The 13,321-nt window shown below is 37.6% G+C and overlaps 1 protein-coding gene across 2 annotated transcripts in view; it reads right to left on the reverse strand.

The window, feature by feature from the left end:
- The window catches only part of LOC127654364 (calcium/calmodulin-dependent protein kinase type 1-like), a 29,352-nt gene extending 16,350 nt beyond the window's left edge, over positions 1 to 13,002 (reverse strand). For both annotated transcript variants that reach the window (XM_052141504.1, XM_052141503.1), the window contains exons 1-2: positions 12,882 to 13,002; positions 10,499 to 10,613 (exon numbers count right to left, since the gene is read on the reverse strand). In XM_052141504.1, coding sequence (XP_051997464.1) covers positions 10,499 to 10,584 — 86 coding nt within the window. In that variant the 5' untranslated portion in view covers positions 10,585 to 10,613; positions 12,882 to 13,002. The remainder of the gene's footprint in view (positions 1 to 10,498; positions 10,614 to 12,881) is intronic.
- Positions 13,003 to 13,321: the final 319 nt, after the last annotated feature.

Here is a 13,321-nt window from a genome sequence, read left to right on the forward strand (position 1 = left end):
TGTTGCTGTGAGACATGGGATAATTAATGCCTCCCATGGCTTCCTGTGAGTAAAGAAGATGGAAAGGGGAGAGAGAATGGAGATTTTCATATGATAACAGACAGCCATTGTGGGTGTGTGTGGCTGTAAATAAGAAAATTGTATTGCAGATGCATTTAGGCTGATACCATAACTTTAACATGTTACAGGCCAATCATTTTTTTCACAGCACCTTTCATACAGCTTTATTTATCTTTACACATTTTGACATTGTCTGAGCTGATTTTATGGGATATCTGCAAAATTCTGCTAAATATTAAAATATGATCAAATGTTAAAATGGCATCTGAGAACACTACACTCTTACTGGTAACTAAAAGTATTATAAAATTAGCCAATATATTAACATTAACATTTTTATTATAATATTCGTGAACAAAATTTTCATCAATCGGAAATAAATAATAATATTAATTTAGCTATCTTGTTTTTCACCTGGGTGATTAAGTACCTGCCTGCTGAATATCTTCTCAACACTCCATCCATCCATCCATCCATCCATCCACCCATCCACCCATCTATCCCTTACTTTGATATTTTCTTTTGTTCAACTACTCCATAAATCAACCCATAAATCCATGGGTTCAAGTATTTAGTACACTACATCTTTTATTGGCTCCTAAACTGAAAAATGAAGGAGCCAAATGGCTGTTTTTAGTAGCCAAATCACAGATTTTCTCAATTGAAATTGCTGTTCAGAAACAAGATAGAAAGCCAAAGAAAAGGAAGTCAGCTGAAAAAGGGGGGCATGGGTAGCTTAGCGAGTATTGATGCTGACTACCATCCCTGGAGTAGCGAGTTTGAATCCAGGGTGTGCTGAGTGACTCCAGCCAGGTCTACTAAGCAACCAAATTGGCCCAGTTGCTAGAGAGGGTAGAGTCACATGGGGTAACCTCATCGTGGTCACGATTAGTGATTCTCGCTCTCAATGGGTCACGTGGTAAGTTGTGCATCGATCGCGGAGAGTAGAATGAGACTCCACATGCAGAGTCTCCGCGGTGTCATGCACAGCGAGCCACATGATAATATGTGCGGACTGACGGTCTCAAGGAGGGCAACTGAGACTTGTCCTCCGCCTCCCAGATTGAGGTGAGTAACTGCACCACGAGGACCTACTAAGTTGTGAGAACTGGGCATTCCAAATTTGGATAAAAAATTTAAAAATATAGAGATCCCAGATTCAGTTTATTATGCTACTCCAATCCCAATCAATAATAATCACAAGAAAAAAAGGTACACAATACGGGACTTTTAATTATAAATGAGCCCGAAATACACATTGGTCTCTTATTTTGAAATGTTTGTGCTCCCAGTTGTCGGCTGATTTGCTGAGAAAGTGAATCTGATTCAAACTGCTAACCTGAGCTCCTGAGTTCAAATCCTCAGTTCTTTTCGGGTGATTCACGAAAAATATACGGTTCAAAAGAGTTTTTGTTCACGACTCTCTCATGCTGGGTTTGTTGTTGCATGCACTGCAGCAATCTTGTCACAAACAGAACGGGTGAAAAGCGCCACGAAACACACTGGTTGTGCACATTCTAAAAATATATTCAATAACTCACAAGATGATTTCTGCCGAAACCGCATATGAATGCACACAACCCGACTGTCACCAGTGGCGACTAGATTTTTAATTATTGTTGTAATCAGTTATTTTTGGACGCATTTGCATCCTGTTTAATATTAAATATTGAAGTCCATTTTTTTACAATAAATCTCCACTTTCACATTCTTCTCCTTTTGTTTTTTGGCGATTTGCATTCTTTGTGCATATCGCCAAATATTGGTCAGTGCTGGTTAAAGGATTTGTAGTACAAAAGGACTTAAATATTGATCTGTTTCTTACCCAAACCTATCATTTTGCTTCTGAAGATATGGATTTAACCACTGGAGACTTATGGATTACTTTTGTGCTGCCTTAATGTAATTTTTGAAGATTCAAAGATATGGCCAACATTCACTAGCATTGAATGCACCTGCAGAGCTGAAACATTCCTCTAAAAATCTTATTGTGTTCAGCAGAAGAAAAAAGTCATACACATCTGGGATGGAGTGGAGGTGAGTCAATGATGAGAGAATTTTCATTTTTAGGGTGAACTATCATTTTAACAACTCTTTCATTGCACTCTCTCTCTCTCTCCCTCACTCCCTCACTCGCTCTCTAAGGAAGGCTGCATAATTATGGTTGTTACTCGTCAATTGCAATGGTGCCAATATCCCTAAATAAAAAAATTCTATAATCCATTTGCACAGAACTTGCCATTTGTCACTCAGTTTACTACAGACAGACCGCAACAAGTTGTAATTAATAATTGAACAGGCCCTGTTTATTTTCCTTTTTTTTTTTTTATGTTTTTTTAAGTAGATAATTTATTTATGCAGCATCTTTTATAATTTTATAATTCCTTGGAAAGCTGAGATTTGACTTGTGAATGAAAACAAACCTGATATCACAGCAAAGTTCAATGAATGAATCTGATGAAATCTGATGGTAAATAACAGATTTTTCTAACAGGTCAGAATTATTTTTATCTTTCTTCAAAACATAAACGTTAGTCCAATATAAAACAAAATATATGTTCCTGTCATCATAATGACAAGCTCCCTTTGACCTCTTATGTCCTCTTTTTTGAACAATGTGAGGACTGGCTGAGTTGAAAACAAAACATTTAAGTCAAAGTTCTGTTTAAATTTGGAGAGCTTTGAAAGACACAAAAGAAAAACTGGACACAAATGTTGTTCCCTAATCATTTACTGAATACTATGAAATGTTCTGGGCTCAGTCAAAGTCCCTTTCAAGGCAAGTTGTTCCACTTGGCGGCCATCTTGTGAATTCTCCTGGGCAGCAATTTGCAATAGATACAAGAGGCATAAAAGTTCAACTCCTATCTTCTTAAATGGGATAAGACCAAAATCTCCAAAAAGGTTGGTCAAGATCACAATCAAATAGTTCAAATCAGTAGTAAAATCTGACAACAATGGCATCATAAATTGGGCTTCCTTAGCTCAGATTACAAGTTTTGTTTTATTTTTTTTCTCTCAGACTGGTCCCGACACATGTGTCTTCTTGAGCTAACTAACAAGCGATGTCTGTATCTAAAAAAGTGATTGTCTCTTTTACCTGTAAGGCAGGACCTTTTCTACACCTGCCTTATTGTGTGCTTCAGTTGCTCCCATACATTTTAATACAAGTGGTAATTTACATACATTTTCTTTGTTTCAATACATGTTAAGCTCTACCCTTCAGCATCTGTGGCATATATTCGATTACCACAAAAAATATTTTGTCTCTATGGGGCAAGGAATTGTACTGGGAAGTACATTAAAATAAACACTGTTAGGAACAAGGGTAACACGTAACTATTTCCTCTAGATAAGTTCCTCTGAAATGTCCAACCACTATATACAAATATCCCAAAAAATTTTAACAGAAGAATGGATATGTAATCTAACAATAATATGAGCTTAACATACAGTATCTACTTTTAAACACCTTTGTCCCCTAGACTTCCATTGAAGTGCATTGCTCGCAACCAAGTCGAAATAATTTTCTGTGGTAATAGACTACATATTAAAGACACTGATGATACCTTGCAGTGAACCCAGAGTGTTCCTAAGAAATGTATACTAATCTCCTTTCTTCCTCAAGTAGACAACATTCATACAGACAATATAAAAAAATTAAAAAAATAAGCAAAATTAAAAAGCACAATGGCTTAAGTACTAATTCATACAACGCTGTTAAGCCATTGTATTACTTCAGATTGCTCAAATGTGGATTTGTTTAAAGTTTTGGAACTTTAAAATATGGAATTTATACAGCCAAAAATTACCATTTGCACAACTCTTTTACCTGTCGAATTTTGTATTAATTTGAAAATTCTGTTAACTACATACAAAGCTTTGAATGGTCTAGCTCCACAGTACTTAAGTGACCTTCTGACATGCTATATTCCATCATGTTTATCATGATCACAAAATTCTGGCTTGTTAATATCAAAATCTACAAAAGGAGGTAGATCCTTTTCATATTTGGCTACTAAACTATGGAATAGTCTCCCTAACATTGTTCGAGACGCAAACACGCTCACTCAGTTTAAGTCTAGACTAAAGACTCATCTATTTAGACAGGCATAAACCTAATTTATCCATCAACTCACAATTAGTTTGCTTTATTTAGGTCTGCCGGAACCAGAAACATCTATCATGATTAATAACTCTGCATAAAATTGAATGGCATCTACACTAATATTATTCTATTTGTTTCCAGGTCGGGATTCATATCCCGAGGTTAGCAGAGGCGGCCAAACCCACCGTTCCTGCTTGGTGTCGGACTCCACATCTACGTGTCGCTGATAAATTACAACAAACTACAAACTATCAATTCAGTCTTTTGACTTCAGAGCATGAACTGATGCCAACTCCAACTGTAAGACATCGGGTACTTCATTTGCCACTGCCTGAACCTTGGATTTAGGATGGACCCCACCTCACCTCACCGAAATTACCTGCAGGTTAAACTGCGATGCACCTCATTGATCTCTGTCTACGTCACCTTTGTCTGTTGATGGACTGCACTCTTGAAATGGAATACAGAGTTTATAATTTAATTGCCAACAAACGCCTTCATCAGCAAACTAACAAAGGACAATGCATCTATGTGAACATCTGCAGTTAATCCAGGATGAACTTCTAAGACATTAGTCATTAATGTTAAAGTTAAAGTTCATAAAAAATCGATTTTTTTCTCCTTTTTTAGCACTGGACCTTAATGCTTACTTAATTTACACATTTTAAACCATGACTTGCGCTGCACACAAATAACTAATATTAGCATTATATTCATGTTGTTTAGCCAAAGGGGAACTGGCCCCCACAGTGAGCCTGGTTTCTTCCAAGGTAAATTTTCTCCATTATACCATCATCTTATGGGGTTTTGTGTTCCGTGCCACAGTCACCTTCAGCTTGCTCACAGGGGTTCTAAATACAATTATTATTGAATGACTTTTTATACACAATTTACAATCATATTTAATCAAACTATACAATGACCACTCTAAGATTGTTTGTTAATGCATGATATCCTGTAAATGTGTGTTGTTAAAAACGCTATACAAATAAAAATGATTGACTTGACTTTTAAACTTCTCTTTAGGGCTACTTAGAATTTTTTTCGGTTAAAACTCAAAGTACGCTACCCATCAATGTCTTTTCAATGTAGCAGATTCTCTACAGTTCAATAAAATAATACCCTTAGGCATTATTTTCATATCAATTTATATGACATTGTCCATATGTGTAACTGTCCTCTGTCAGATATATAGGAGCACAGATTAACCAGAGTAGTTTCTCAAGAGCAAATCAATTTACTCCACTCATAGGAATCACGGTTAAACCAATTCCATAATCGTCTTTAGAAAAGAAGCTTTCTGTCAACATATACAGTTCAGTTAAATCCCCTGAACAGAGCCTTACAGGGAAGCTAGTCAAAACTGCAACACACAGTGACATAGCTATGTGATTTTCAACAGAGACAAAGCAAGGTTTCACATGTGTCAATACAGTCTATAGCTGCATTAATGTATGAGATGAATTGTGCAAAACAAAAAAAAAATGTTTTTGATTTATGACCACAAAGAGAAATGGCTGATCTGGACATCCAGAAGGTCTTACATTTTTAAGCCACCATTCTAGTCTATTATAATTTTTTTTTTCTTAAAGCTGAAGAGTGAAATTTCTGCACCACTAATGCCACCAATCGGAATTGCACAAATAAACATTGTTTTCAAAAACCATACATGAATACTCCCCCATCTGCTGTAGATCAAACAAATATATAGTCCCTCCCCAAAATCATGCATTGTTTGAGTCAATGTTGCAGTGTTGTGCTGTCAGGACGTTCAGACGGTGCAATATTTTTTTAGCACCAGACACATTGTAAAAGTAATAGTTCACCAAAAAATGAAAATTCCCCCATTATTCACTTACCCTGATGCCATCAGACAAACAGTTTGTCATGTCCCACCCCATTTCCTGTTTCAGTAGGACATACGTCTGTAAAGGAGTTAAAGGGAAAGGAGGAGGCGAGAACCGTCTTGACAATATACATATTATTTGAATATGAAACTCAACCAAAAAGTCAAACACCCACACAGGTGTCAGACAGCTGTCCGTAAATCTCTCTCTGTCCCACTGCTGTCTCCAGTCGGCCTTTATCCCTCTCTGAGGCTTGATTAGCCTGATTAGGGGCCGGGTGTCTGGTATCACGCCCATGGCCGTAACTACCATTGAGGACACCGAGGTCGTGTCCTCTGTATTTTTTGCTTGAAGTGTCGTTTCATTGTGAAGTGAAAATAGCCGATGAGACAATTATTCTTGCATCAACGGACCGTCACGTGACACGTACTTGTGCTCGCTGTCATGTCAAAACCAAAGTAGTCGGCTGTAGCGGAGTGTTTCCTAAACCAATTAAAGAATGCAACGCAGTGTCTCGCACAGCTCACATAAACTTCAATACCCACAAATCCATTGTTTAAAATAAACTTGATGCCATGTTAATTTCTGCCTGTGATTCATTCAGATGACTGAAAATGAAAAGGATGCAACAAACTAAATTATCGTTTGGAAAGCCAGCAGAAGATGAGCAGAAAAAGAGAAGGAGGGAAGGTGAGGAAGTTAATGGTTATGCAGCAAATAGCCTACAATATGAGATACAATAGAGCTACCAATGAGATTCAAACCTATATTCTACTGAAATGCTGAAATCCAGTGGAGTTGCAGCTAGCTAATCTGCACTGACAATTAAGCTAAATATTATATGGATAATTAATGTGTTGTGAAGTGATGGATATTATCCTTTTAATAAGCATGGCCCAAACATAACCTATTGTTGAATGATATTATGGTCAGATATTTAGACTTTTTTTATTATTATTATTATTATTAATATTATTATTATTAGTATTAGTATTATGTTAAATTCAACAGAGGAGACAAGAGAGAGAAGTCAGGCAGTTGAGGAGGAGAAACAATTAGGAGAAAAGAGGGAAATAATAGGTGAAGGGCCCTCCCAAGACACTCAAGATGTGACACTCACTGTTCAAGCTTTGCAACCAATGACCCTGCAATATATAAATGCAGAAGCCACTATACATATCCCCAAAGGCAATTTGGGAAAAGGCTGTTGAGGTATAGTGTGGAGTGGGAAAATAAATACCCCTGGCTACGGTACTCTCCATCTGAGGATGCAGCATATTGTTGTGTGTGTACTGTTCAAAAGTCAGAAAGGGTCAAACACCACATTCCAGAGGGATGGATTTAGGGACTGGAAAAACGCTCTTGGTGAGAAAAGGGGAATAATCTCAAATCATGGCAACACTCCAGGACATATGGCAGCTTCTGAGTTGGCAGAAAATTTCTAGTATTTTTGACCTCGGTATTTGAAAAATTCTGGTTACGGCCTTGATCACGCCCGGCCCCGCTCTCTGCCATGCCACAACATCAAAACACCAAAGAAAACTGCTCATCAAGGCACTTTACTGTGACATTAACAATTGTTGAATGATACTCCTTGTGTTGTATATAATGTATCTCTAGTTATTATGTAGCATATAGCAATGAAGGATTCCAAAGAAGGGGATTGAACATAAGGCTGGCCATGTGAACTCAAGCTGAAGTAAGTATGACCAAATGATTAGGTCCTGCCAACTGAAAGAGCGGAACTTCTGGCCACAGGAGGGGAGACGCACTCATCACAACCCTTTGATTTAAAATTGTATGCTTGTGTATGTTTCTGTGCATGTAGTTTTCATCACAGCTTTATGCTAGCGACTTTCCCCAGCCTTGGAGGTTGGTGGTACGCTTCTGTAAGACTCCTCCTGCAATGACTCTCCAAGCCACTAGGGAACACTGTCTGATCCCTCTTGCTATGACACTCCAAGCCACTAGGGTGAGCTGTCTGCTCCCTCCTGAAATTACACTCCCAGCCACTAGGTGGCACCACCTGCCATGAACTCTTTAGTTATGACTGCTAATCAGGTTAATGTGTTTCACCTGTATTTTGCCCTATTTAAGTTGGCAGTTTTCATTGAGCTGTGTTCAGTCTTGAGCCCACCATCTATGGATTTCCTGAGTTCTAGAAGAAGTTAAGTGCTGTTCTTATGTTGCCATTGGGCTTACTTTATGTTTGATTTTGTAAAGCTATGACTGCTTGTCTGTATTGTATCTGAGTACTGCAATCGAGTAAAGACTGCCTACTTTTGAGTTATCTGAGCCTCCTAGTTTGCTTTTTGCTTCTGCACATGGGTCTTCTACAGACTGTCTTCTCCAGTGGACCAGAGGTAGAAAAATAGCTTTCTCTAACTGGGAGACCCAGGTTCTAGACCCACCTTCAACATTTATGTCAGTCAATTGTGACAGCTTCCCACCCAATATCTTACCATCCTGCTTATCACGTGTTTCACGAGAGATCTCAAGTGAGCACCAGTAAAATCTGTCATGGAAGACAGTTAATGTCTTCTCTCTGGCTCTCTCTCTCTGCTTTTATCTCACACATCACACAAGATTTACTGAACGTGACAGTAAATGCACACAATCCACCCAAACACTATATAAATATGTCTGCGACGTAAAGGGGCTAGTGCGCTTTGGGTGGACATACACTTTCTTCTTCTCTACCTCTACCTTGTCTATCTTCTTTACCAATAATGGAACACCATTCACAGGGCTCCAGACTAAAAAAATTACTTTGGATCCACTGGCTCCTTACCTGAAACATTAACGAGCCAAATGTCTGTTTTAGTCGCCAAATCACAGAATTGATAAACAAGATAGAAAGCTGAAGAAAAGACAATAATCTGTACTATCTGACAGTAATACCCATTAATCTGAGGTTTAATATACCGAATATACTGTTGAGAAGATAAATTTGCATTCCCTTTTGTCTCAAATGTTCACACCCCTTTCATAATATATAAAAATATAAGAGATAAAAGATTGTTTTATTTAGTTCTGCTCTTTAGAATCTACATTACAGATATTTACATAAAGTATAGTATGCATATAGTAGTGTGTTGTCTTCTTGAGTGTCAATGAATGTTTGCACCTTGTGTAATAGGGTGTACAAGTCCCTCAAATGTCCCAAGTGTCAAAAGCTTTATCTCAAATATATATATTTATTTAAATTGTTTTAAAATATTGCCTTAGTCTTTCTTTACGGATACCAGATGGCCCAGACACAAAGGCTACAAGAGTGAAAATTTTATGTAATCCCAGATGCAGTTTATTGTGCTGCTCAATCCCAATCAATAATTACCAGAAGGAAATAAAGTGGTACACAATACAGTACTTTTAATTATAAAGAAGCCTGAAATACACTTGGGACTCTTATTTTGAAATGTATGCACTCTTAGTTGTGAACTCACTGACACTACGTCTGACTCGCTGAGAAAATTCAAAATGCTAACCTGAGCTCCAGATTTCAAACCCCTTTTTTTGGGCGATTCATCAAAAAGACTTGGTTCAAAAGAGTCATTTGTTCACGACTCTCTCGTGCTGGGTTTGTTGTTGCATGCAGTGAGCGAGCTTGTCAAAAAAAGAACGGGTGAAAAGCAGCACGAGACACAATGTTGCACACTCAAAAAAATATATTCAACAACTCACAAGATCTCTGACAAAACCGCATATGAACGCGCACAACCAGACTGTCGCCAGTGGTGAATATATTTTAAATTATTGTCACAATCATTTATTTTTGGTTGCATAAGCCACCATTTTAGTCGCAGTGTGAAGCCTTGATTTATTGTGCCAGGAGTGTGAATTTCATGCAAACGGCGTAATAATAAGCTAAATTTACAAAAAGATGTTTGTTTGTGTTAAAAAGAAAGATTTTATCTTATTGAAAATGTAGTACATAACTACCTTCGAATGAATGCAGTAATTGCAGTTGTAAATTTAATTAATTCCTAGTATTGACAGCTAATGAAAGCCCTGCTGTGTGCTGCACTGAGGTGTCATCAATCACGGCCGGCAACGTGAGAAAAAGGGAAAACTGCTCCTGAAAATGGATGAGTTCTGTTTTTCTAATGTCTCAGTGCCAATATATTCTGACATTCTATCTATAAAGCCAACATGACATATTGTGATTCTGCACATTCTAAAATATATGAAGGCTTTTCAGAACAACTAGAGTTACAGAAATAGATGGACTACTTGTTGATGCCATAGCTGCAGGTGTGCCTCCACAATCTGTTGGTAGAATGATTTCCATACGGCACAAAAAAAAGTAAAGGTGCAATTTTTCTTTAAAGATGATTTCTATTTGTTTTCAAACTCCTTTTATTTAAATGAAAAGTGTTGGTATGAAATCATTTCAGACTCAATTTAAAAAGCCATTGCTGAGATGAATCAAATAAGGCTTTGGGCGTTTCCTAGTAAATTGAGCAATTCATTATTCACTCACGTCCCCAAGACCTCCTTGAAATCATAATTTTCCTTGATATCTGTTGTTTTCTTTTTCCATCCATTTTCATCCTCTCCTAAAGGCATTGTATAGTTGGTTTGAACCAATGAGGAACCTTAAAAAAAAAAACAAAAACAGAAGAGCCAAATGAATCAGAGAAATTTAGATTATGGAAGTGTATCATCCCAGAAATAAATTGGTAGACTGGCAATTAGCATGACACAGACACAAACACAGAAGGGGACAGACCATTGCGGCATAATGCATTGTTGGTTGATATCACTCTAACTTTCATACCAAAGTAAATCACTAAAATAACTAAAGAACACAGTTGCACAAAAGCTATACCTAATTCGTTTTATGATTATTACTATTATTGGCCTTTTTGGCACATTAGAACGAGGATATGCTGTGATGGAGAGAAGAGATACATGATGGGAATGTGTTGAAAGCCAAACTTGAACTTGCCTTCCAAATGAGGAACGCATCTCAATGTGACATGGCACTCAAAACCGCTAGGCCCTTTTCTCCCCAATTTGGAAAGCTCAATCTCAATGCGCTCGAAGTTCTCGTGGTGGCATAATGACTCGCCTCAATCCGGGTGGCGAAGGACGAATCTCAGTTGCCTCCGCGTCTGAGATGTCAATCCATGCATGTTATCACCTGGCTTGTTGACTGCGTTACAGCTGAGACATAGCACATGTGGAGGCTTCACGCTATTCTCTGTTGCATCTGCACAACTTACCACGCGCCCCACCGAGTGTGAGAGCCACTATATAGCACAAGGAGGTTACCCCATGTGACTTGACCCTCCCTAGCAACTGGGCCAATTTGGTTGCTTAGGAGACCTGGCTGGAGTCACTCAGCACTCCCTCGATTCGGACTTGCGACTCCAGGTGTGGTAGTCAGCGTCTTTACTAGCTGAGCTACCCAGGCCCCGTTAAATGTTTATTATTACAGACTAAAAAAATAGGAATCAAATCAGAAAATGTTTGTCATCATAGAAAAGATTTGTTCAAAACTAACCAACAAGGAAAGACCTTGCCAATCTCCATATTATTTCTGCAACTTCTCAAGAGCTTTATTTGTATCAAGTTAATAACTCTAAATTGATTAATGCGCTTCATTTACCTCACTATTTATGCCTCTCTAGGCTGCCACTCTGGTCATCAGACACACTCTTATTGATCATTTCCAACAAGCTAAGGTGAATTATATGGCACCGTAGTCCTTCAAGGGCACCTAACATTACCGTACAAAGATTTTGTGGAAGATCTAAACCAGTTCCCTTATAGAAACATAAATAAGACTAAATAAGGAACAAGTCGGCAGCCAGAATATGAAGAAGCAACTAAAGAGATCCAGCAAAACAGAAATGTTTTCTTTGAAGTTATTTTTGTAACCACATTAATTACTGCTTTTGAACAGAAAACCTCTCAGACCAGTTAAAAAATAAAATGGAATTTGAATGCCAAAAAAAAAAGAACCATGACGTTACCATGGTATTTTTTGCCATGCACCATGTTTTAGGACATTTCACTCCTTGGGATTCTTTGAGATATCTTGGATTACAATATAAATACCTATATATATATATATATATATATATATATATATATATATATATATATATATATATATATATATATATAAATTAAATTAAATTAAATTCAGTATTGTGCTATATATCAAAGGACCATGGTCTATGGTATGATCATAAAACCATAACTGTACGATTACAGCCACAGTAATTTTGTGATAGCATAAACATGCAACAGAGCTCGAAAAACTGAAACAACTTTTCCATATGCTCTACAGAGATATTGTAAACATACAATGCAAAGGAAACTTGACCTACCACTATTTGACTACATTGTATGGCAAATGATATGGTTCGCGTATGTGTGTACGCGCGTGTATTTACAAACTGCGCATTGATGCGCATGCAGGAGTCCGATGCTAATGCACTAATATTCTTCAATGGACGACCATCAATGCATTAACATTGACTGACAGAAGAAAATCCAATAAATGTCTGTTTAAAGTCGATGATGCTGATGAAAATATTGTAGGACAATTCACCTAAAATACTGGCGAGGTCAGCAAAGAATTGGCCAGTGCTCTTAAGCCAAAATGATTACTTTTCCTCAACAATGAACGCTCTTGCAAATTATAGTTTTATATATGTGACTTATATTAATAGAACACTACTCTCCAAATGCATAGTAATATGACCCGGTCGGTTGTCTGATTACATTATTGATATGTAATTGCATGAAAGCTTACAATTGCATTGCAGAAGAAATTCTGTTTTTACTCATTTAAATCAGTGAGTTCATAGGTTTTTCACGCACTCCAAGAAAACTTAAAATAAGCGGAATACCTGTTCCTCGGCTCCTATGGACAGATGCTCCTCGCCGTTTTATCTATATCCGCAATTAATTCCCTTTCGTTGAAATTGTTGCGGGATCTGCACTGGCGTCAAGCAAACACCTTATTCACACTAGCGCCATCTTTGATTTTTAACGGAATGACAACGAGGCTGTGAGGGATAGACTTAGATCACATCTGATTTTCCTCAACTCATGTTGCCAGGAGTTCTTTGTACACTGAATGTTCTTGGACAGATATCGTATCAATGTTTTGTCGGCGGAACGATCCAAAAACACTTTAAACTGTAATGCAGCCCATTGAAGAGACTGTACGTAAATCTATTCCTCACAGCCTCGTTGTCATTACCATTAAAAATAAATTATGGCGCTAGCGTGAATAAGGTCTACAGCGACTGGAGGGGGCGTCTTAATTTTCTGTGAAGCTGCTTTG

Source organism: Xyrauchen texanus, chromosome 13 (assembly GCF_025860055.1).
Source record: "Xyrauchen texanus isolate HMW12.3.18 chromosome 13, RBS_HiC_50CHRs, whole genome shotgun sequence".
Lineage (NCBI taxonomy): Eukaryota > Metazoa > Chordata > Actinopteri > Cypriniformes > Catostomidae > Xyrauchen > Xyrauchen texanus.